Source organism: Apteryx mantelli, chromosome Z, assembly GCF_036417845.1.
Source record: "Apteryx mantelli isolate bAptMan1 chromosome Z, bAptMan1.hap1, whole genome shotgun sequence".
NCBI lineage: Eukaryota > Metazoa > Chordata > Aves > Apterygiformes > Apterygidae > Apteryx > Apteryx mantelli.
In genome coordinates, this window is record NC_090020.1 from 11,574,264 (window position 1) to 11,599,788 (window position 25,525).

The following is a 25,525-nucleotide window of genomic DNA, read 5'->3' on the forward strand; positions in this document are numbered from 1 at the left end:
ACATTTTTTAGCAGAATGGATCACACCTTCCTGGTGAACAAGGGGTTTGTGACATGCAACAGAAGCACAGCGTTGCAGCACAGGCCAGTCACGTTCAGCTCTTCTTTACCCCACCACACCCTTCATCCTTATTTATCCCAACAGAGACTATTTGCTCTTTGCTCCAATCTACCTCATTAACTGGATCCTCATTCACCTCCTTTCTGCTTTTCTTTGCTTGGCAAATTGATGTGTGAATATGCTAATTAATCATCTGTGCTGACTTATCATCCTGAAAGTTTAGTACCCATGGATCTGAAGGCACTGGTTGGGCTGTTCAAGGAAAGGTGTTTACTGTCCTTTTGGGACTAAGACCCCGGAAATTTTATTATCCTGATAATAGCAATAGTAAACAATAGAAGCACTGAGTTATCTCTGGCCATCCTGTCTAGAGGCGCTAAGATGAGAAGCAGTAGAGATTGCTTGCAGAAGAGCTACCACCAACTTAAGGGGAGGAACAAAGGGAAGGGCAGAGCAAAACAAATTCCCATCCAGAAAGTCAACAAAAGAAATCAAGAGAGTCACTTGGCTTATTAGGAATTTATTATAATTACAAGTAACAACAGGCAGGTTTAAACCCTTTTGTCTTAAAAATCGAATGTAACAAGCATGTCACAGCTATGAACAGTTCTATGAAACCCATGGAAAATTGTATCCCCAAATTACACCAGTCTGCCTCATCCTCTCAGACATCAATGGTGTGGGTCACAAAACAACACAGAAACAGATTGTTCTATATGGCGCTTGTGATAAGGGTCATTATGAGGCCTTAAGATGCTACAAGTTATTCTACAAGAGCTACGAAGTAAAACTTTAGTTCTCCCCTTTGTTAATACTGTTAGAAAAAAATCAAACATTTGACACAGTTTTTGCCAAAGCCATGAGAACCTTTTAAGAACAGTATTTTTCCCTGTATCTCTTCTCTGCTGCTAGACTCTTCCTTTTTATTTATTTATTTTTTGCCTTAAGGACATGGCTACCCCATTCCATGAGACATGCCATCCATCCAGCCACGTCTGCAGTGCTGCATGCACAGCATCAGGTATTTCTTTCATGTTCTGAGGCTAGCTCTCAGCTCTGCGTATAACACTTACCTTGAACATTGCTATCAGGATAACTTGGCAGCACATAGTTCAGGAAGACTAAATACTTGTGTAGTTATCTCTGTCTTCTTGGGGGGTCCTGCATCTTAAGCCAAGCTCCAGCTATACTATTAGCACTACCCAAGAGAGCTAATTTACAGCTAGTTCAGATTTGTCTAAAGGAGCAGCAGCCAGACACCGGAGGGCAGATGCATCCTTTTGATATAAGATCCTCTTTACATTACAGCTGTTCACAGCTGACAAAAAAAGAAAAAAAAAAAAAGAAAAAAAAAAGAAAGGTCTCCACAAAGGTCTCCATATGCAACAGACATATATTGGTGAAAAGGAGAGACAGTCCTAATTCCGTCAAGCACTTAATATGTTGAATTAAAGATTATAATGTTCCTCAATATCCTAAATTAAACAGATGCCTCAAGTGAAACCTTTCTGGCTGGCTTTTAGAAAAGAAGGGGTGAAGGAGGAAACAGAATACAGGAACACTTTATATAGCTACTCAGATGTGGCTTGTATGTGAGTCCAGGTCCAAAAGAGGGTCTGTTTTTCAGAAATTCCTTAGATGAATATTTCTGCATGAACTTCTTGACAGTAGCATATGAAATTAGGGAGCTGAGTGAAGAAATCAGTAAGTAGCTTGTCAGACAGCTTCAGATACATCTATATCCACTCAGGATTTAGAGGGGCATGGGAAAAAGTATAAACACAATTATAGGATAAACATATGAGGGAGGTATTAGATCAAGAGATTCTATGAACAGACTCCAACAATAGCTCATGCTGTTCTCTAAGCAGACCCACAAACTTAATTTCAGGAGAAAAAGGAGTGTTAAATTTACTCAGTTAAAAATACTTGGTGAATCTTTTGCAAGAAAGTAACGCTTAGGGCAAAACTGCACAGTCCTGTCTCACGAACATACTATACTACTATCTTGCTTTGTACATATATTTAACAGTTTATGAATATCCCACACTCGCTCAATAATACCATAATGACTTTTAATTGAGGTAGCCACCAAATCATCACTAATGATGCCAAAGCAAAAGGAAAATCTCAAGACGGACACTCAAGAACAGCTAAAGTTTGCCAAAAGCAATAGAATTTGCTTACAAAACTCATTTTCTCTCTCCCTCTATTCTTCCCCCACCCTTGTCTCACTTCCTTTTTCTCTTCTTGCCCATCTCTAATAATTAAATACAGCAGCAAGGAAAAATTAAGCTTTCCAGTTCAGTTGTAACATGGCTTTGGATTTTCAACAGTAAGTTTTCAGATGAAGAATCACACTTTCAAAACACTGACGCTGAAGGACAATCTCCAACACCAACTACAGAACAGCACCTCAGGCACTGGTTCTATCACCTTCCTGCACATGCCTCTGTATCAGGAGCACATGGAAAGATTTCTGTGCAAGCCAGAAACAGAATCTGTCAAAAGGTCCCTTTATCACTGTAAGTCGCTTCCATATTATGTAAACATGCAAAGAATCCCCTTTCTAGTCACTGTCTTTCAAGTACTCAGGAAGTTAAAGTAAAATGGCAAACACTATCTTTCCTATAGCTAAAAGTATGTAGATCAAGAATACCCTTGAATTTTCTAGTGGCATTGATTTCATATAAAGAAAATATTTTCAAATGACTTCTGTACTGATGATAGTCTATATTCAAATTAAACAGAAAAAAAAAAGTCAACGTTAAGGATAACTAATACCCTGGTAGTTTTGAAAACATTTCCAGGATTTTTTGCGGTCCCTTTATCACAGAACTTTCAAGTTAATTCAGACCCCCCTCCACCCACACCCAAACCAATCAATCAACCAAAAAAACACCAACCCCAAACCAAAAAAAACAATACCTAAGTTGTTTAATATTAGTGTTGCAGAACTCATATTCAGGTAAAATTCTGAACTGTAAATATCCAGTTCTGACTTCTTTTCTTTAATCACTAACTAAAATCTGAGGGTTCTTTCCATCAGTTAAATATTTTAATGCAACTACAGGGGTGCAAACTCTCAATTTAGTTATACTGCATTAACCTAAAGCAGCACACAAATCAGCATGAAATACCCCACTTCCAAAATACATGCTCCCCAAATAAACAAGCCTTAAGAGAAAACCTATGCTCCCACTTAAAAATGGAGCATTAACCAGTCTGGCATGCATAATATTGGTTGTTTCTGCATCTAGATCAGATGGCACATGTATATTCCAAAATATAAAAATAAAATTGTATGAATTGCATGTGACTGTACATAGTGCAGTTCAAGCAGCACTGAGGTGTTCTCTTTGTTTTTGTGAAGCATGAATTGTGGACATCAGCAAACTGCAGGGTGAGAACTGTGATGTAGTCTTCAGGTTTCTTCTTCCACAGAGATACACAAAACTATTTTTATTTTAAAAACCTCTAGCCCACCACAGTGAGATACTAAGTGATTTTATAACTGTACAATGAAGAGTTCCTGAATTTCTTTAAACAGGTCTAGATTACCCAAACAGATTTTTTGTTAGAAGTCCTTTACTAGAACTTCTTTTCCACAAACCACACACCAGAGGAGGCGTTTTCTATTTTGATTACATACAATTGCTTGTCAGTTATAAGCAGATGAAGGTAGTTTATTACATTACAAAACTAACTTCATCATTACTAAAGCGTATGTAATACACAAACTAAAGATTCCAGTTAAGCATCACCACATATTAACCCTTCATATTTGCATAAGATGATCAACTAGAAGCTATGGAATTGTAAATATTGAAACTGTACACAGGCACCCTGTTACATCATACTTAGGTCATGGTTCTCTTTTTATAACGTTCCACAACAGCTTCTGCATCTGGGTCATTTTCATTCATTTCATCTATTCAGCCGCTGTGTTACCACTTCTCGGTACATGATAGAGATGTATATTAGCAGAAGAAAAATAACAAAGAAATCATCCAAAAACCCCAGAATTCCAAAGAGGGCTTCAGGAAGAAAATCCAGAGGTGAAGCCAGATAGAGCAAGGCTCCAAGCAAGCAGAGGAATATCCTGATACGAAACATCCAGAAGAGGCCCCCAACAGAAAACATCTCCCTGAATGCATGCCGCAATAAAGTGGGTAGATCCATAATTCTTTCCATAATCTATGAAGAAAGAAACCAAAAGTTAGTATTTGCTTTAGCAACAAACCCATGCAAAATGGGTCTTTTTTTTTTTTTTTTTAGTATGAAGTTTCTATTGCCATATCACAGCTTTGGAATCCATTAGTTTACAAGAGTAAGAACTCTACACCAGACAAAACTCCTTGGATTTAGTTTTTCTGGGTAAAAAGTTAAAGATTTAGAATATGTGTGTTTTCAAGCAACAGCCACAAGCTATACTATTTTGTACAGTAAAAAGTACATTTGAGTCACCACAAATACAACATTAGTATCTATTAAGAAGGAAAAGTAGTGACTATTAGAGGAAAACAAAGCACCAAGAAATTAAGAAAGAGCAAACAGGGTAACTGGAGGGAAATACTGATCAGAATGGAAGACATCTAGGGATTCCTCAAAAAAACAGTAGTTAAAATAGAAATAGACTGCAATTCTTCAGAAACGACCCTACCCCCCCACCCCCAGCATACAGAGATTTCCATAGATTTCATATAGATTTCCAAAGGACAGGTCAAGCTTCAAAGTAAACTGAAGAACCCTTAAATGCATCCATTCCTGGCTCCTTTCCATCATTTGAAAATGGTTCTGTCATCTCACTGAGGGATTGCTCAGGAGAAAATATCTAGGTTTTTGATATGAGGCTTGGGGTGGGGTGAACTTTGACATTTTTTCTATACGGTTCCTTTTCTAGTTTACACAGAGCCATAACATTAAAGGGAGTTATTGCCAAGGCTGAAACAGTTCTCTAGAAAGGAAGGTTAAAATGTGGTTAAGGCAATACACTGTGTACAGATCAAAAGCAGGTTATCTAGTCCAGTTCAGGGCTCTCAAGAACTTCATGCATGGCCTCTGACAGGTTACTATTCTGGATCAAAAGCATACAAGTTTTGTGCTTTGAAAATGATAAAAAAAAATTAATTTCTCACTTCTTTTTTGTCTCTTTGGACTGTAAATTTTTCTTGGTAATGTTTGTTACTATGACCAAATCCAATAAACAGATGCAGACAAGCAGGCTATCAGTAAAGTTAATGTTAACCACATGCACACATTTCATTTTGTGAATCAGGACATGCATGTAAAGGACAAGCTCATTTTCTCAAGTTCATAGAACTTTGACTATATCCCTTCACTATTTATCAAAAAAGGTTTTCAACAGTCACAGAGCAAAGTAAAGGGTGTACTATAATCTAGCAGAACCCCCCCCCCCCCCCAACAACAACAATAAAATCAAGAGCACACACAGCTTGAAATCCAAAGAGGAAAGGCACAGAATTACAATTCAAGTCTATTCTTTTGATCAATTTAAAGAGATTAGTCCAGAAAATGTTCTTCCTTACAGCTCATACATTTTATTCAGTATTTTTATTGGCTAATTATCGATCCTTTCCATTTAATGAGTTCATGATTCAAAGAAGTGCTTAACACATGCTGAAGCACTCTTCTTCAATAGGGTACTCAAGGCTTATTAGCAGTATTCAATTACAATAGAAATACAAGGTTCTATACAGACAAATTAGAAATAATTTTATTTCAGTATTTTAAGTTTGCCTTAACTATAAGAGCATGAATTTCCTAAGGAAAACCTGCATAGCTCCTACACATTACGAACAGAAAATTTACATTCCAGGAAAAAAAGTCACAAAAAATACTAATAATCTTTCTGAAATCACTGACCACCACCCAAATTCTCTCACAACTTACAGATCTGGGCTGTCCTGAGAATCTCCGATTGTAATCATTAACATCTTGAAATACTTGGGTTGCATCCTGCTGATCTTCACCAAATAGTGGCAAAAACAATGTTACCTAGGCACAGCAGGGAGATTTTGTTAATGTGCGACTGGCTTTTCAAATGCAGATACTGTGAATTATAAATGAAACAGCAGTAATCTTCAGTTAACTACACAGAGTAAACTTTTTGTTGATTTTGTAGTAGCAAGATAAAATGAAAAATATTAACATAAAATACTTGGGTACTGCTTCTAAGTGTTAACAAGTATATTGCTTAGAATTCTTTAAAGAATATTAATGCATTTTTAAAAAGATTGCTACAAACTAGCATAAGAACTTTCCTTCTCAGGGAGGCTTACAGGACAATTTTCAAAACACCTAAATAGTTTATGTTTCAGAAGTGATACAGATTTATGAGAACAAAGGTAATTTAGCAAGTCAGTCTGGTTTTGTTTCTTAAACTCAGAATCAAATAAACCTTCCAACGAGGCCATTCTTCCTCCCTCTTTAGGAGGACCTTGCATGTCAGCAAACAAGCAGCAAAACTTACACTTGCCTATGTGGACATTCATACAAAGACCAAGGAGAATAACAGAAGTTGCCAGAAAGACATAATAACCTTCAGCTCTTTTGTAAGCGCAGCAAATTCTTCTATGTTTTGAGTTAATTTTCATGCAAATATACAAAAATATGGAAAGTGGCATTCACAAACATGCTATGTTATTCGTCTGCATAGGAGTTTCTGAAAACATAAGCCTTGTATTTGGAAGTGATGTTCAGGAAGAAAATGCAGATTATCATAAGAAACAGAAAAGGTACTGCATTTTAATTTATTACAGTCTTCAAAAGCTCCCCAAGTACCTGTCCACTAAATGTATCTCCTAACCTTCCCAAAACACAAACTGCTTTGAGCTTAAAGAGTTGATTATCCCCAGGCCCATTTTCAGTAAGGCAGAAAAAAAAAAAACCAACAACAAAAAACACCTTTCTGAAGAAGGGTCTCCTCCTCTCTCTAAAACATAAAACCATTATCTTGTAAGTCATATGTTGAGCAATATTTACTTCTGGACTAATATTAGGCTTAAAATAAAGCATTTCTTTACTTTCCATGACTAGATGTGGAGATTTTAAATTTGTAAAGAAAGTTTTTCCAAGCTTTCTGATATAACTCATTTATATCCCTGGAAAGTTTCAAGTTACTGGACTCTGAACATCTTTTTTGAGAGTATAAGGTGAGGAACTCTCTTGTAGGAGTTTTTAAATGGAGCATTCACACCTGGCAAATAACAGTGTGAACAGATCTACACTGAAGTTCTAGCCCTGCCACAAATCTTCTGTGTGACTCATGTTGTTCATGTGTATATATTTCAATTCCACATTTACAAAATTTAACCTCACTTTCCCTACCTCAGACGAGTGATTAAAAGTGCATGATCATGCAAGCAGTCCAACACAATTTACTTATTAATCAAAAAAACAAACAATAAAGGAGTGTCTATCTACAGAAAGATGGGAAAACACTGTCATTTTCTGCTTTTCCATTCTCCTCACCTTTATTTTTGTGACTCTCTCCTCCTTGGCTACACTGTAACCCACTCATTCTTCTTCTAGCCATACCTATTTTTCTTTCCTTCATCTGTCTTATACCCACTTTTACTGCTGATTCAGAGTCAAACTTGGATACAATGTACAGGCAATGGCTTAAAACACATTAATAACTTCTGATAAATTATATAACTCTCTAGTTTGTGCACTGTTACAATACAGGTGTGCACTTTTGTTATAACACAGACTGAGACCCCGAGAACCTAAGTGCTAATGAATTGCGGGGACGTATTTCAAACTGACACTGTAAGTATGTTGTGTAGGAAGGAAGCTAGTACTTGCTCTACAAAGCTCCAATTAGTAATACATATGAACTAGAAATAGGAAGAAAATAGGAAATTGGTGTGAACATGGTTTTTTGGCAGGGAAAGAAGGAAAGGAGAGGGTATTTCTTAGAAACCAGTAACATTTTGCCTACTGGCAGTCTTCCACAACAGCTAGGTCTTTCAGATACAAGTTCTGGTAAAGAAGCAAGTTACATACATCTCAGAAAGACAGTAGGAAAGAATCATAGTAAGACCTTAAGATTTCTGTTTTCATATAGCTTTCTAGAAAAATGCCTAAATCATCAGTGCTGTTTACTTAAATTTAAGTTGCAGGAACAGTCTTGCTGACTCTAGCTGAGTCATTTGGCAAAGCACTGAGTTCAAAAAATGTAATATCCAGTCTACACCTCACATATCCATAACCTTTCAGCTTCTCAGATTTCTTCTTCTTTCACTATTACAACTGCAGTTCACATATAAGTGCTTTTTTGGTAAGCCACACTACGTATCCAAACCATCAGCCCATGATTACTTGAAATATTACCGTTTGCCTGCAGATTGGACAACGGATGGCACCAAGCCATGAGCCATACCTCCAGTATGCAATAATGCAGGAACCTGATGAAGGTAAGTTAACAGTTACAGAGACTTAAACTTCTGAGTGAAAACAGTTACTTCAAGAAATAATATGCTAAGCATTAAGCAAAACAGCAAAACTGCAGCATATAAGCAGTTAAACTGAAATCCATCTCTTCTGGTATAATTTTAATAAAATGTTCACTGAAGTACATATGTGTTCAAATTCTACGCTATTAATGAGATAAATCCTGAAGTGGTTCAGCTGCATCAATAATTTTAAGAGACTGTCTCCTGAAAAAAGACAGAAAACTTCTTAATCACTGATTGAAGAAATAAAGAATTAAACATTTTACCAGTTTAAAATTTAGTTAGAAAAATCGCAGGAATCACAAAAATCAAGAGTTGTTAAACTACTCCTAAATAAACTGGCTTTACTATCAGAGTCTCAACAGGTGTAGGAATACATAAAAATCTAAGTCCTTTTACTGTTTTCCAAATTTGTCAACTTTTTCTTTTAAATGACCAGGCATTATATGAATTATATACTACCTAAAACTAGACGTATTCAGTGAAAGAATCCTACTGGGAACCTGAAGGACAGGAAGCAATATATATCTATATCTATCTATATAAAATACCTGTATAAATTTACATACATATACATATATATGGCCCTCAGAAAAAACCCAAGACTGTAAGCATTGTGCACTTAGTCTTAATTCTTCAGGACTTCCAAGAAAAACAAATAAAAACACCAACTACATATTAATGATAACAACAATGTAATTTTTTATACTTTCTATGCAAGTTTTTTAAATGGTGTAATTCCAAGTGCCTTTCAGCCTCTTCAGTTTTTTACTAGCTGGAAATAAACAATACTCTGTCCTTAATGTTTTTAAATTAACTGCAGTTTCAATCTTGATAGCACAGCAAAAAAATGCAGCACGCTGTCACACACCACTGTTTACTAGCAAATGTACTTTCTCAGCAAGTTATACAGAAAATTATTTCTAATGCAGACTAGAAAATAAGCAGCTAAAATTGAACAAAGCTTTACATTAGGGTGACAGTACTAGTGCAGGTGTTCTTCCTGATTTTTTTTTTTTTTTTTTTTTTTTTTTTGCTTACCACAGAAGAGATGTCCACAGTTTGTTTCAATAGGAAATGTAGCCTGCTGCAAACAGACTGGACAGGACATATCAGTATAGAAACGATGTCTATCACCAGCAGACACATCCTGCTGGGACAAAAAGAGAAACACAAAATGTTTGAGACTATTTTTTACATGAAAAGTCTACCTGAACTTAAAAAATAAACAAGTCCCAGTGTTCATTTACTAGAAGTCAAACACTCAAATACAAAATTATGTGAAATGAAATAGAAATATATTTAAATTCAAAAATTAAACACACTTAAATGCAAAAATTGATTCACTAGGCAAGTTCTTTCTGTGATAAGCACATTAGTTTCTCTACATCTATTTTACACAGTATGTGCTTCAATCCAATTAAGGACCACAAAGGAAGAACCTCCCTGCTCCTACACATTAATTAGGATCCATTAGGTTAGATATACTGAAGAATTAGTAACAACTCAGATCTAGACTGTTACTTCATTATCCTCTGTCCAGAACCAGGTAATGGATCTGCATCACTTACCAATAGCTATATTTAGTGTTCCCAAGCCCAAGCAAAGATGTAAGTTTGTGTGTCTCCTAGTAAAAATCTGAGATGTTGGATGATTTGCTTTGAATTTTAACAGCTAACAGCAATCTCAGATTACTGCCGACTCCTTCTAGCATCTTGTCAATAGAAAAGAACCAATAAATCTAGATAGACACATGTCTGCTGCTCTCTGGGTAGATATCTGTTGGGACTGCTAAGCAATGCTTGGGCTCAGCCTCCCATGTCACAAAAACAACTGCTATGGCTGTGTCCTTATTCCTAAAGGAGCCCTGATTTATCTTGCCGCCATGAAACATTCCTTCTCCCCACTCTGCCATGCTTTTCCTCCACACTAACACACATTGTAGTCAAAAATCTGTCATTATTTCAAGAAGAAATTATTTCAATCTGTCATTATTTCATTATCACAGAAGTCTGCTCAATACATCTGCAAAAAGTATGGCTTCTCTCAATCTAGAGCTAGGACTCAGCACTTTCCAACAAATTGGCCTAGACTCTCCCAACCTCTCTTCCACATGTCAGAATTGGGTGAAATACATCTTGCCTGGCCCTATCTGCTGTGACATTGTTTTGCTACACATCGTTTATCAGTTTAAACATCTGACCCCTGCCCTGTGGCAGCAAGCTGTACTCCAGATTTCCTTCTTAACCACTAAGTTCCCAGAAGTAGTGCAGGAAGCACATAACATAACGTAGCATACTCCACCTTGTGGTGAAAACTGGTTTGAAAAAAGAACCAGCCAAATCTTTAATTTTAATGACTTGATTTATCCATAAAAAAGCATGTGTCATCTCATTACTTGATAAATTTTAAGTTGCCTCTGTATAGCTAGTATGCTTCCTTAATTTTCAAGGCTAGTTTCTCTAGTTTCTTCCAGAACCTCAGAAGAGAAGTCTACCCCATATCAGGCGGGTAAATCTTTCCAACATTTAGCACAGCACCTGCTCTGTTTGAAGCTGCTGACGAAGAGCTCGCACTAGCTCTTGATTTTCTGGGTGTATGTTCTGATGTTCATTTCTGTGAAAGGAAATATAAGAAATGAGAAAAACTGAACCCCGAGACTCAACACTGAAAATAACTTACTGAACAAAATGAGACTTTAAACAAAGGGGGGAAAAAAAAATCATTCTTTCCTGCTATAAAGGGTTTTAAAGGAAGTACGCATATAATAAGGAAACAGCACATTCATTGCACATCCTAAAGTTACCCTGGCCTTTTTAAGCTGTACAACAACAGGATTTTTCAAAGAAAAACTCCATAACCTAAAAAGTCATATTAAAACTAAGTTTTTGTCTGAAACAAAATTAAGCCATTAACTTGAAAAAAATCAAGTTACTTGAAAGCTCTTATATTAATCATGCAGAAATATTTTTAATTTTTGCATTGCTGGTTTATGTTTCAATTTCTTAGTTTTTTTCATTCACTATGTAAGATTTTTCAACTCTGTGGTAACTTAATTATTTCAGTTTAATTTGCCACCTGAAAGATTAAGGCATAACATTTACATAAGAAGGGGAAGGTAAAACTCTTAGCTTTAGAACGTTGACTTTATGTAACTACCACCAGACAAGATACATTAAAAAAAAAAAAAAATCACTGCAGTCTCTAGTGGCAAGAAAAATACAGGTTAGAAATACCAAGACAAAGGGGAATCAGAGGGAAGGGACTCACTGAAGGAAGGAAGCTGAATATTAAATTTTGAAATTCAAAAGCACAGTGGGAGACAGGATTGGAAGTAAAAATGACATCGATAAGTTTAAAAAGCATTGTGTTAAACCAAATATGAATCAACAACATCATGTGGTTCAAAAATGCAAATCTGTATTCTGTATTTATACATATGGCTTTTACTGGTGATACATTCTGCTCAAGACTGTTGAGGTCTCAGCTGTGTTCTGCTTTCCACTTTGGGCTAAATGCATAAAAACGTGTACAGAAGCTGGAGAAAGTTCAGAAGAGAATGATAAGAACCACTGGCCACATTTTTAAAATATTAAAGAGAGAGACTGAAGAAACTGGAGTCTGTATAGAAGATGGGTTATGGAGAGAAAAGGGGACAGGATAAGTCTTCCATTCTATAAATACAATAAAATATTTACGATAGTTATTTAAGGGTGATGGAGACAAATTTTTAACTGCTAAGTGTACAAAAATGCAAAGAGGTTACCTCAGGGTACTGTGGGCTATCTTTGATTGAAAGTTAAATCCCAAAACAGGTTAAACTCCTTCCAGGAGTCTAGGGAGGCTGATTCTGTGTCAGAGCTGTGGCCTGGCCTGGCTGAATTTTCAGGACTTTTCTGGCTGCAGTTCTACTTATACGATTTCCTCATAGCTCTGGAAGTTTCTGCAGTATTTTGCATCATGTGGTGTGGACAATCATAATACTGCATTACTGTCATCTTTAACATTGCATCCCCTTCATTCTTTCTTAAATGAGGAACAGACAAAACGTGTATTTTCATGCTAATAATTGCCTGATTATCTATAAAACATAAGTTTATTTAACAGTAATGTGGGTCACATATATGAAAGTTATATGATGGGAAGCTTACCTTAAAACCCTTCTTGCCCTTCTTGAGTCAGATTTTGTGAATGTTGTCTGATATATGAGATACATGTATGAAATTCTTTTCCTGTTTAGACTCTACAAGTTAGCATATTTTACACTTTCATTTTGTCAAAACTTTGATATATACTGAAATTGGTTTCAAATCACACACAAATCAGAAGGTATGAATTATAAGCCAGTTTATTCTGATCCCTTCATAAACAACTAATTTTGAATTTGCTACTAGAGCGTTATCCAGTGAAAAGATATGTTAAGCAAAAATGAATCTTAAGTTATTAGAAGTCAAGTAGACAAGGTAAAGTTACTCAGGCAATATTAGCATAAGATCCTTGTACAAATACTTCACATACATGTTTTTAGTTTGGTATCATACTCTATGTTAAATACACAAGATTACTTGTAGAACTTTGGAAGTACAGCATCTGTTATTTATGCCTAAGTTGCTTATGTAACAGAACACTGCACCATGTCCGAGAGGGGACAGGTAAAGCTCAAGACATATCCCATTTATAACTTTTCTCATGAAATTAGTGTAAGAAAATATTTTGAAATAAATGAGAAATAGTATGGACCTATGTAATTACAGGCATTACCACACACAAGTTAGAAAGAAATAGCTAGATGCATACTCTCTTCTTTTCATTTCCTGATTACTGAGTGTTAGTGCTGCAACCCTATCTCGAGGTGCCCTGTACCACCAAACTGTCACTACTAAAAACAGTTAGGCTGCCTGCATTCAATGTGCAAGGTCATGCAGTGAAAGTGAGGAACAGTACATATGGGGACTGGTGTATCACTGCAATACCATCGCTATTTTCCAAGATTTAAAATCTCAGCTCTGCTGAAAATACTGACTTGATTTTATAATAAAGACATATGATGGAATAGAACAAAGAGAGAAAAAGATCTAGAACTGCAGATTCTTAAGAATGGGTTAGGTAAGACACCTGGGGCAAGCAGGGAATCTCTGACATATCACAGCAGAGGGTCAGTTCTACTCCCTTTAACTTGCTGGATAAATTAAGATTTCACAGTCTCATTTGTAATGTGACAACCTACCCACAAGTTTAAGAGATGATGGCAAAAATCTGGCTGCTTTTGGTCAAAAGTTATTACTCAAAGACATACAGGCTTAACAAAAGTCTTACAGCGACTGAAGTAAACAGCTGCAACTTGGCAGATATGTTAGTTACTGTTAATAGTTTCTTCATCAAAAGTAGAGAGACCATCAGCTCATGCCCTGATGTGATGCTTCAGTGAGTTCTCTCTGCTAGAAACAAGTACAGCAACCATATCCCTTAACAGTTCTTTTCATACTCCACTTCTCTCCCCAAAAATCTACTTAAACATATGATCTTTGCTGCCTGCTTCCCCTTCTCTAGTCCTTTTTATTCAGTTGCTGCAACCTTATGCATTCTCCTAAGCCTGCTTTCCTGTATTCATACCCAGCACCTATTCTTACCCAACTTAAGTATTTCAGATGTTGCAAAGAGAAACATGGATGGCAAAGAGACTGAGGTAACGTACACAGGATAAAGAACACACAGAGTACTGTACTACCAAAGATAACCAGAGAAGAAAAACAAAACTCCTCCTTTTCTTCCCTGTCCCCACTTCACAGTTAAATAAACAAGGATTAATGCACTTTACAGATTTTAATGGAGACGATACAAAGATTAGGAGGTATGGAAAAAGTGCTACTGAATACAGACAATTTTAGGAGTTACTGGAAGAGGCAATGGAGCTTGAATAAGATGCTGCTAAGTCTCTTAGAAGGGAGTCATACCAGGCATAAGAAAAGCTTCAAGACAGTCTAAAGTACAGAACCCTGTGTTCTGAGTTTGTTTTTCCATAAAGGAAACCATTAAGGTGTATAACAGGATCCACAATCTTTTTACTTAGCGCACTCCGCTACACAAGTAGGAAGTAAGGAGCCATTTTCTCCTCCCCAAGTAACTCTCCATCATTGATATATCATATCCTTGATGCCAATTCTGAGCGAATCTCCATTACTATTGCCCACTGCTTGTTCCACTCACTCTTTTTCATATTTCTAACTTGTCTTCCTTTGTAAAGTTCAAAATATTTGAAAATTAAATGTAACCATGCTTTAATTTTAAAATAAAATGTTTACTATTTAAATATACACTTACAAATCCAGGTTATAAATGCTGAATATGTGAATATAAGGACTAGAGGAAGCATGAGGGAGCAGAGGAAAAGATGACTGAGGAAAGAGAGAGACTCTTGGAGGCATCTAAATGACTGAAATAGCCTTGGCAAGAAAAGCAAGTTGAAGTGTATTCACTTCTCTAAGATTCCTTTGCTACAGCAGAAAGAGCTTCCCTTTCCATTTCATCTCTTGCCCGTGAACAGCAGCACTACCTTCCAGCCCTACTAAGCTTTCCTACTTCTGGTTTCTTTCATAGTTTGCTCTCCACATATCCCCCACATAATCATCTCATATGGAATTCATGGATGAGAATCTACCCACAATGACAACAATTCACTAAAATTAAATTCTCTTAGTTGTTAAAACTCATCTGTGCTTGGAAGTCTACAGACTTGCATAAAGCCAGGCAATCTGAACTATAGACTTATTTTCCCCAAAACGCATAGGCTAATGCATTCATTAGGTCTCAAGGAAAAACTCTGAAACTACAGATTAGTTTTGTTCAACTCTGAATTTAACATTTTTGTTTGTGCAAAGTGTATTACAGTCCACTATTTTCCAAGCATACTCATTTAGAAACAAATCAGTCAATTTTTTTTTTTTTTTTTTTAAAGGAGACTGCAGCTAGGATATACAATGGCAGATTACATCTAACCTTAGTTAAGCAGTCACTATTGACAAAACTGTACTTAATAAGGAAATATGACACCGCCCATGCAGACTGTAAATTAAATCATTTTCAGTCTTGAGGAATGATGGACATCATTCAATTTGATCACCTAAATATAAGGAAGAGTTTGGCATCACTTTCAGGAAAATGCATCATTTCATTCTGACTGGGAATTAAATTATGAAACACTGCCAGGCAATTAGTTAAAAGTAAGTGATTGAACAATGATTTACTTAAAGTCACAAAACCACAGCTGTTGTACACTAATGCAACTATTTACTGAAAAAGTTAGTATTTGACAAACTGAGGTATGTTGATGAATTTGTATCAACATATTCTCACCTTAAAAGGGTATATACCAGAGCAGCAATGAAAGTGAAACTGAGCACAACTGCCACCAGTACCTGGTCACTTATTCCTTCTATAACTGAATCATTATCTAGCTTCAAACTCTGAACTTCTGCTTGGTGACTGGCCATCCCAGCTCTAAAATGTAAAAAGAAATATATACACACATATATATATTTATATAATTGTGTATATATATATATATATATGCACACACACACTTTACAGATACAAAAAACTTATATACACATCTATTCATACACACAATAAATTCTTGAGGTTCAGATTAGTCTTTGCTTGGAGATCAAAAATGATAAAGCAAAAGGAAACAGCTGCATTTTACCAAACAGAGATTGCTGCAGAGGACTATAAAGCATTGTTGCTCTTACACAGTAGCAAGTTTTAAATGACCTAAAAATATATATATATTTTTTTCAGATACTTTACCTGGGGATATTTACCAGATATCTTGCTTAGGGATAGGACAGTCTGCTGGATTTGACATATTCTAAGGGCAGTCCCTTTATAAAGAGTATAATGAGTTTACATTATCAAGAATGTTAGCTAGTACACAACACATCATTGCTGTTAGGCTAAGACAGTGTACTTTTGAGAAACCTAATTTACACCACTTATGTGAATAAAGAAACAAGAATATTTGGGTTTCAGCTGTTTTTAGAGTGATCAGTGTCCACTTGAAACACAGGAATCATGTCATGCATTTTATATTTTATCTGCCTTTTCTATGCATTTCACATCCTTCAGCTGGAAACACAGGAAAAGCTTGAAAGAAATAGAATATTTTCAGGCTTCTCTCACTAGACTAATTTCTTTTATATTCATTTCACATCTGCAAAAATCAGAATGACTTGCCAGCACTAACATTCATTAAAATACAGCTGGAGACATAAGCAAAATAAAATGATCTACAACACACTGCTAAGTTGCTCCTATTGAAATCAGGAAGTGAAATGAACCACAGCTGCGAATATTATTAAACCAGGAGAATTAAACTAACCATAGGAAAACATAATAAAAACTGTCATATTGAAGCTGTGTCCATACACAATTAAAGTATTTGTCCTACGGGGCTGACATAAAATATCAGTATCAGTTTATAAGGTCAGGTAAGACTGGTATCATCTACTTTACTTCCTGCTCCAGTCTGTGTGCCTTAAACCTGCAAGCTTTCAGCAGTGGTCCTCTCCGCTTCACAGCTCGTACTTTATTTTTGAATTTAAACCTTGCTATCCAGTAAACATCAGTACAGAAGACATTATCTGACCCTGAATAAGTGCAAAACAGAGAAAATACAAGTCATGGGGATTTTAGTGCAAACCTGTAATGCACTACACTAGCACAATTTTAGCATGCCAATTTGCTGTTCTTAATTTTAAAAATGCCATGTTTTCCGCAAGACAGATGCACTTACTGTTCAGATCTCTTCTCATACCAGTTGTGGAGCTTTTTCCAGGCTTCATTTCATTTGTGGAAGCCACCCTGTGCATCAGTAGTCAAACAGAAGCTGGTATATTCTGACATTACAGTAGAAGGGTCAGTAGTATTATTAAGTAACACAAGAACAGAGAAAACTTATTGAGAATGAATGGTAGATTCCTTTCATTGTTCCTATATTTTTGGGCTTCCACTGTGAAAATCAAAATGAAATAATGAAGCCTATATGAAGCGACACAATAAACTAGGTATCTTAACGTGTCTCAACCTGAACTGAGAATACTATTTCGGTAATTATAGTCATAATTTTTGCTAAATACAGCTTTCCACAAGCAACTGTGTCACAGTGACTATTAAAATGTCGATTAATGTTTGGAAAGAGTACTTTTCCCTAAAGATGGAACACCAGTGACTCATCAAGAATCATGATTGAAGTAGGTCAAAATCAAAACTGATTTCATATATACTAATGAATGAAAGGCACCAGAACTTTGAAGAAAGGTCTCATAGAGGAAAAGTATCCTACACAAGGAGCTATAGCATTTCTCTGTGTAGTTAATTGTACAGGTATACTGCCATAGTTAAAGCCATGAGGCTACAAGTGTTCTGGAAGTTTTTCAAGCATCAGTTCCCCGGTACCAAGGGTCTGGACTTCTAGGCATGCTGTGGTGCCTCACCAGATCAACATCCCCAACATATAGATTTCATGTCTCCACATACAAAGTCTTCAAAAAGCTTCTCTCTCATACAAATACATCATTCTGGGACACCCATTTTCCACAATTATATCTCAGGAAGAGTGTTGGTATCTTCAATTCCTACATTTTCTCTCCCTAATGACCATCATCACTCCACTAATCTCTACAATGTCATGCTGTCATCTCTAGGTTGACCACTCTGTACAAAATAAAGGTAAAAGGCAAGAAACTGGTAGCTGATATTGTAACTCCACACTGTTGCATCCGCTCTGTTAGAAGAGACCTAGATGCTAATAATACCTGCATTCAATTAAGTGTTAAGTATTTCTTTAGAGATATACAGTACTGCAAAGAGACACACAGATGCTTTAATTGCCCAGTACCTTTGGAAGACAAGGGTTTCTCACACTGACACCTGAAAGGCTTTTTGTATCACTGCTTGCTTGGTACGCTCTTGAAAGTGACACATGAATTGTCTGTACCACACCAAATGAAGCAAGTTTCCCTGAACAGCTTTCAAGGCTGTAGAGCTCTCTCCCTGCCTCTTCATGCTCCTTGAAACAAAACTCCCTCAATCCTTATTTGTCTGCTTACTTTTAATTCCACTCACTGTATTTGCTTGCCTTCATTTCTGCTCATACACTCTTCCTGAAAGACCAAAGAGCAGTGCTGAGGTCAGCAGCAGCAAAAGCTAAGCAAGAAATGTATAGATTCTCACCTTCTCTTCCTCTCTGCACACAACTCCAATTATTTTTATCTACTTTACCTATTCACTTACCGTGGATACCAATACCCATTTCCCACAAACGTTCTCTCAACAGAAACTCCTGCACAGTCTTTCTGGCTACACATAAGGTCACTCCCCAAAACACTGTATCTTACTAATATGTCAATACTGGCAAGATGTATAGAGGGCAAGTGGAATCTCTGCCTCTTAGCCTCTCTCCCGACTGCTTCTTCTACTGAATGTAGAGAAGGTGGGCTAGTGGTGCTTAAGGCTCAAGCTGTTTATTTTAACTTATTTGGCTCTGGACAGTGAGTGCTGAATATATTCCCCTCACTACCTCAAGCACTTTTTCTGAGTCAGCTCATTCCACAGTAGGGCTGACATAAGCTGTGTAGACTAGGAACTAAAAACAAATGCTTTTCAGGTCAAAAATCAGTACAAACTTTCTCAGATAAGTCATTTAAGTCTCCGTAGAGGCAGTAACAATCTTTACCTACTTTTACCTCTGTTTTAGAATGTGAAGAAGCAATGGCTTGAAGGAGCACATTACAGAAATACAGTAACTTGAAAATTCTCCACTGAAAGAGGAAGGAATTTTCTTATCTCAAGTCTGTTTAGAACATTTTCCAACAAAATATTTAGAACTGCAAACCTGTGGGTCATTATTTCTTCAGATGCAACCAGAACAGCTCCTGAACACATCTTCAGTGATTTGAATGCACACAACCTAGCCAACAGTCCTAAAAAAGCTGCTCAGGAATCTTGCCTTCCAGTGCATGGCTTTAGCAACTGTACTCTTCCAACTGGTACAATTAGCCAGCAGGCTACAGGAGACGTAGTCTTAAATGATGTAGGGAAGACCTTCAGCCTTCCAACACAACCAGCATCAACAAGGATTTCCCACTAAGCTGCATGTCAGAAAATGCTTTAAGAAGCAGACTCTACCAGAGACACTTAATCTCTCCTAAAATAGCAACCAATAATAATTTGATGTCATTCAATAGCTAGTTGATGAGATTTGTATTAAATTCTTTTCCTCAACCTTTATCTCGCTCCATTACATTTAGTTGGCTATGCAAAGTATTTCCTCAACCTTTTCTGCATAAAATCATTTTTAAAATCAGCCTTCTACACTACGTTTTTCAGTCACTACATAACTTAAAAGTTGTTCTTCCTTCTCTATATATTTATGCTACCTTTTTGTTTCTCTTTATAATTATAAAGAAGGTCTGAATTTTTAATACTCTGCCTCTGTTTTTTATACAAAAAAATAATTCTTGTCTATTGTAGCCTTTTGAGAGAAGTGCCAAATTAATAGGATGATTATTAATGGAAAAAAAAGCAATAATTAAAAATGGATTAAATTTTGAGAAGTTATTTTTGTTTATATTTAGGAAATTTCTCCTCTTTTTAGTCATTTAACCGTGAGGCAAGTTTCTTAAATTAAGGCATAACCCCACCTTGCTTTCCAATTAAAGAATGAAAAGCAGTCCACATCAAAGCAATGCTCCCATCAAAATTAGAAAAGTTGTACAATCAACTTTGGAACGTTAAAAAGTAAGTATCAACTGCAAAATTTTTTTTAAAAAAATGACAAAAACATCAGGCCTTCTTCCTACGTTAAAAGCAACAACAAAACACATTTTAATTTTCAATTTCAGTTCATATTTAAACTACAGCCACTTGCTTGAAACAAAACAATGGGACTGCTCAGTGAGGGGGGAAAAAAAAAAGAATTCTCCTTTCCATTTGGCCTAACTAAATTACAACTGGACTTTGCAGGACAGTACTTAGACTGGGATCAGACCTGCACAAGGATTCCTGATGATTACAGAATGTAAATATCCACAGACAGACCGAACTGGCCCCAGAATGCTTGGAAGCAGAAAGGAATGCAATTTAGCTTTGTAAAACCATCCAGTCTGCATTGTAAAAAACATTTCAGACTACCCATCTGAACACAAAATCACCTCACTTGTCCTTCGTTATTCTGAGAGTGATTAATGACAGAAATCAAAACTAATTTGCTCATACATGAAAACAAGCATTTAAAGGCCTTAGAAAGATAGATACCCTTTCCCTCACCCCAGCTAAGTATAAAAAAGTCACCATGGTTGCACACAGGTTTACATAAAAAAGGAGAACCATAAGGAACAATTACTTGATTACAACAATGGCTTTTATTCTTCAAAAAACATACAGATAACACTGGAAGGGGCATGGAGACACATACAAGTGTGGATGGATTAGCTCTTCATTTTTCAGATTTGCAAACTGTTAGGAAGACTCTCAGCATACTTCATATAGCACAGCCCCATGCCATGATTGATACAGAAACAAAAAATAATCCTGTGTTTGCCATGATGTATTAAATACTTGTTGCCAGCTAGCCAAAGTCAGAATAGCCCCATACTTTTCTGCAGGATTTGAACTTTTCCAGGTTCATCAGAGAAGTAACAAACGCTAATATACTCTGAGAGAGGCTGGAGTCTCAGGACCCACTACTGAAGTAATGTGCAAGTGTAGTGAAAAAAGTCTCTTCTAAGAGGCTTTCTTGGTGTCTGAGCAGTACACTAGGAAATAATACACAAGCAGTACTGCAGACAAATTAGTAACTAAGAGCAACTCTTGAACATTTTATTGACTTCGAGGGCATGGTACAATTTGCTCAACAACTTAAAGACAGGTTGGACAACGATGTGTCCTTTCAAGGCTGGGCTGGGAGTGAACTGGATAACAACTAGCTTTTCACTGCATTTTAACTCCTGGTATTTTCTTCTTGGTGCAGTACTGGCAACCAACCTCTCTGGTTGAAAAAATTAAGAAAAGGAAGACTGTATCAGCAGACCAGGGTACAAGCCAGAGCTTGTAATACCCTCTGCCTCTTGTCTTTTACTAGCAGAAACATTATTCTCCTTCCTTAAAAATACTCCTTACTTTGCCTAAGTTGTGTGTTTTCCAAGATAAGCTAATTCCTTTCTGACTAGTAAAGTACTATTGAGAAAGGATAATAAAATGAAACCACTGGAAAAGTACTGAACATTTTTAAAGACTATTCCTATGATTCTCATTTTTGTTAAGACTACAAACCACATGAAAGCTTTAACTCCTCAAAATTTCCTTCTATGGTATAAGGAACTGAAATAAATTGGTTTCACTTGCATCTATAGGTTTCTAATACGACTGACCTGTTTTAGATAACAGAAGTTAACCTTCAGCAATTTAAACATACCAAAATGGAGCATATTTATTCTGAAATTCCCCCCCTCCCCCCCCACATGCATATATGCCTGTGTCGAAATATCTAAAGCATGAATTTAGTGGTTTTGGTTTCATTTAAGAGAAAAACAGAAAGCAATCCCCACAACTAAGACAAATTCTTAAACGTTAGGAACAATTGAGACCTCTCTTTCATCAGAAATTACCATTTACTTCCTAATTTACGGTAGCAGCAGGTACTGGCCACCATCAGTGGTTGAGAATGGGACTTTGAGAATGGGTTTGATCCAGCGAGCTGGATCCTGGAATTATTTTTCATCTCCTTCATGCACAGTTGAAGGATATGGGTATACTACATTTAGAAAGCATACCAACAGCAAGCATTAAGCATATATAATGACAATAAGTGCACAGCGTTGAAGACTTTAGCATGACCTTACTAGCCCATGCTAAACCCTGAGCTGCTACATTTTACCTAGGTACTTTAAAGTTAGCATACTGAAACTGAACTTTGAAATAACAGTGTAGACATACATAAAAAGGCAGAAATAAGAGAATTGACAGATGGTGTCTTCAGAAAACATGGTTTTGAAGAAGCATGATTTATTAATCTTTCATTTTTGTGAACATAATCTCATTTGCATAAAGAAATCATAATAACCTCCAGTATTAAGTAACTCTATAACTTGTAAAAATCAGAATGAGACAAACCTAAGCACACGATTACTAAAGAAAATTTTAAAAAAAATCAAATAAAGCAAAACACAAATTGACAAGATACATTCTGTGGGAAGATTAAAACAGAACTAGGGAATATCTCACCAGGATTTCATGCAGCAGTTGTTAATACAGCATTATTATGAGTAAGCGGCTACTTTGGAGTCACAAATCAGCTCAGTTGGTAGAGCAAAATTACAGCTAGACTCAGCTGTGCCATATTCAGTTCTGCTGTCACCATAAACCACATTTGATTTTAGGATAATGCTGAATACATTTATATACATATACTCTCTGAAAAAGAGAGAGGAAAGAAAAAAGAGCTAACAATCTTGGTAGCTTTCCTGTAAAGCCAAAATAGGGAAAACTGGGCATTTTTAGTAGAGGAATAATACCTTTGTTTGATATACCTTAAGAATTGACCAACCAAGGCACTTGCCTGGTGAAGCAGGTTTCTGCAAGGTCTGAGGTCAGTAGCCTCTGGGGGACATTTTTCCTAGAGAGAGGAAGAAAGAAGTAGATATTCTATCCTTGTTGGGGGGAACGATGCTTTGCAGGTTAAAAATACAGCATATGCAAACTCACTCTTTATTTCAAAAGGATGCAAGCTTCTTTTCCCTCAGATACCCACTTATTCTGTGAGGGAAAATACTACCAAGTTACAATACCATTCTACTGGGAACACAAAAAGAAGTGTCCCATTATGAGCCTGAAACTATGCTGATGGCTTGAAGCAAAAAGACAAATACAATGGTCTGCACAGCATTACCATTTGGAATATTCGTCTTGACAAAACATTACCTGTATAAAACGGTTCCTAACAAAGTCTTCCACTGTTTCACAAGAGTAAAACACAGAGAAAGGAATGGAGTTCTTGGAGACATAAAGGGTAGAATTAAATTCCTGTGCAGATAGGGACATGAGAAAAAGCCTGCCAATGCCTTCAGTTTGAATAAATTGCTTTTCTGAGCAGACAAGAAGAGAAAGGAAGAAATATCACTTAATTATAAGAACTATTTACTGATGTATGATAATAGTTCCACTAAGACAGAAAAGGCATATTTACTTTAAACTTTTTGTCAGAAAAGTGCCTAGCAATTTTTATTGCACAATGCAATTTCTTCCTTACATAACCTCACATCTAAAGTAGAATGCAAACCAAAAAACATTACTGCATTTGTTTACATCAACAAAACACAAAGCATAAGCTACACATGTCATGACAATAGACAAAGCAGAGTGGGAAATGGGTAAATAAAAGATGATTTGGCATAAAACCTTAAAATGTTGCAATATACCCCTGAAAGCATTGTTTATCATAAGTACCAAGCATTTAGCTTAAAGTACACATTAAAACTTGCAATGGAGAGCTACTATTGCACAACACGTACAGTCTTCTAAGGCTTTTAAACTTTTTTCAAAATTGACAGCTGCCCTTAAATGGCAAGAGGGTGAATTCAAAAGTTGAAAATGAAAATAACTGGTTACGTTACAACATCAGGGAGAAGATAATTTACTGAATAAGCTTGAGAATTTTCACAGCTCTTATGACACACTTTTAATTCAAACGGGTCGGCATAAAGGAACACCAAGATTTTGTCCATGTTAGTTGCTCATTTAATGCAAGAATTATGAGAAAACAGGAACAAAATGACAGTTAATGATGTGAAACACTTCCTTTCTTGGTTGCTTATGCAACCTTCATCTGTGTTACTACTGTACTGTGCTTGCTATTCCATGATGCCACATACCAGCCCAGTGACTAATCAACAGGGATCTGTATAACTTAATATTACATCTGACATACTCACTAGAAACTTCAGCTGGGGCAAAATTCAGCTGATTACTGAAAATGAGTTTGCTGAACCCTTCAGGCAACCCCTTTATAGCCTGATGTAAAGCTCCTCTAGTCAAGGAAGTAAGGAGGCAGCACCACTCTAGCCAAAAAATAACTTTCTCTTAAGACTAAACGTGAATTGAGCTATCCACAACTAACGTGATTTAATAGATTAACTTTTATTATAGCAAAATTTTGCAGAGAGGAAGCTAATGTAAATTTCTGCAACGGGGGTGGGGGGGAAGGAAATCTCCTTTTAAAGGCCGCTCTTGCCACATGTCAAACTGCGCTACTTACTAGCAAGTGACTTTCTTGAGGTGCAGCATCCTCACCCGTCCACACTGCTGAAGTCAGAGAGCGGTGGAGGCCGGGGCCCTACCAACTACCTGCCAGAGGCCCACCAGGCCGGCTCCTGCGTGCGCCTCGGGGCTGCAGGACTAGGGGCAAGGAGAGAAACGAGGCAAGAGCAGTCAGCCTGCGGACGGCCCCTCCACAGGACTCCCAGCACCCCCGGGGGAACCCGCTTTTTGTCAGCGCACAAGTGCCACCACGGCCTTCGGACAGGAGAGGAAAAAAAAAGAAAAAAGAAGAAGAAAAAAAAAAAAGCGCTAACCGCGGCATCAGCCTTGCACGCCTCCGGTGTGTTGTAATCGCCAGCGACCCGCCGCGCTCGCCCAGGCCGCGGAATGCGCGAGCGCCCGCGCAGCCGTTAACGGCTCCCTCGTGCCGCGCCGCGCCGCCCGCGCAACCGTTAACGGCTCCCCCGCCGCCCCGCCCCCCCGCCGGCTAGAGCGGCGCGGCGCGGCACGGGGGAGGGGCGCGGTCCGCGCGGCGGTACCTCAGCTCCCGGCGCGCGCGTCGCTCCCCACCGGCCGCCGCCGCCCCGCCCCCGCCGAGCGGCGCGTCGCCTCGCGTGGCGGCAGGGCGCATGCGCGCTGGGGCGCGCGGGCGGTTCCGGCGAGGTCGCGGTGAC

The 25,525-nt window shown here is 37.3% G+C and overlaps 1 protein-coding gene across 12 annotated transcripts; it reads right to left on the reverse strand.

Moving 5' to 3' along the window:
- Positions 1–569: 569 nt before the first annotated feature.
- RNF170 (ring finger protein 170) lies at positions 570–25,469 on the reverse strand. 12 transcript variants are annotated; one of them, XM_067315294.1, is made up of 9 exons: positions 25,391–25,469; positions 24,850–24,989; positions 23,155–23,211; positions 15,894–16,037; positions 11,081–11,156; positions 9,582–9,693; positions 8,419–8,492; positions 5,974–6,078; positions 570–4,257 (listed from the first exon to the last, which is right to left on the reverse strand). In XM_067315294.1, exons 4-9 carry the CDS (start codon positions 16,028–16,030, stop codon positions 3,988–3,990), a joined length of 774 nt encoding a protein of 257 aa, XP_067171395.1. In that variant the 5' UTR covers positions 16,031–16,037; positions 23,155–23,211; positions 24,850–24,989; positions 25,391–25,469; the 3' UTR covers positions 570–3,987. The 12 variants fall into 12 exon arrangements, with proteins under 12 accessions (XP_067171395.1, XP_067171397.1, XP_067171394.1 ...); XM_067315296.1 differs by lacking the exon at positions 25,391–25,469 and adding an exon at positions 25,166–25,284; XM_067315293.1 differs by lacking the exons at positions 24,850–24,989; positions 25,391–25,469 and adding an exon at positions 25,166–25,285.
- Between the last annotated feature and the right edge of the window lie 56 nt (positions 25,470–25,525).

Bases quoted from the DNA above. Each gene is read 5' to 3' on its own strand.
- RNF170 (XM_067315289.1), bottom strand. From the start codon at position 23,636: ATGTCCCTATCTGCACAGGAATTTAATTCTACCCTTTATGTCTCCAAG. The intron at 23,212-23,516 runs GTAATGTTTTGT...TCCTCTCTCTAG, and splicing joins TTAGGAACCGTTTTATACAG to GAAAAATGTCCCCCAGAGGC. The intron at 6,079-8,418 runs GTAATATTTCAA...TGCTGTGCCTAG, and splicing joins GTCCAATCTGCAGGCAAACG to GTAACATTGTTTTTGCCACT.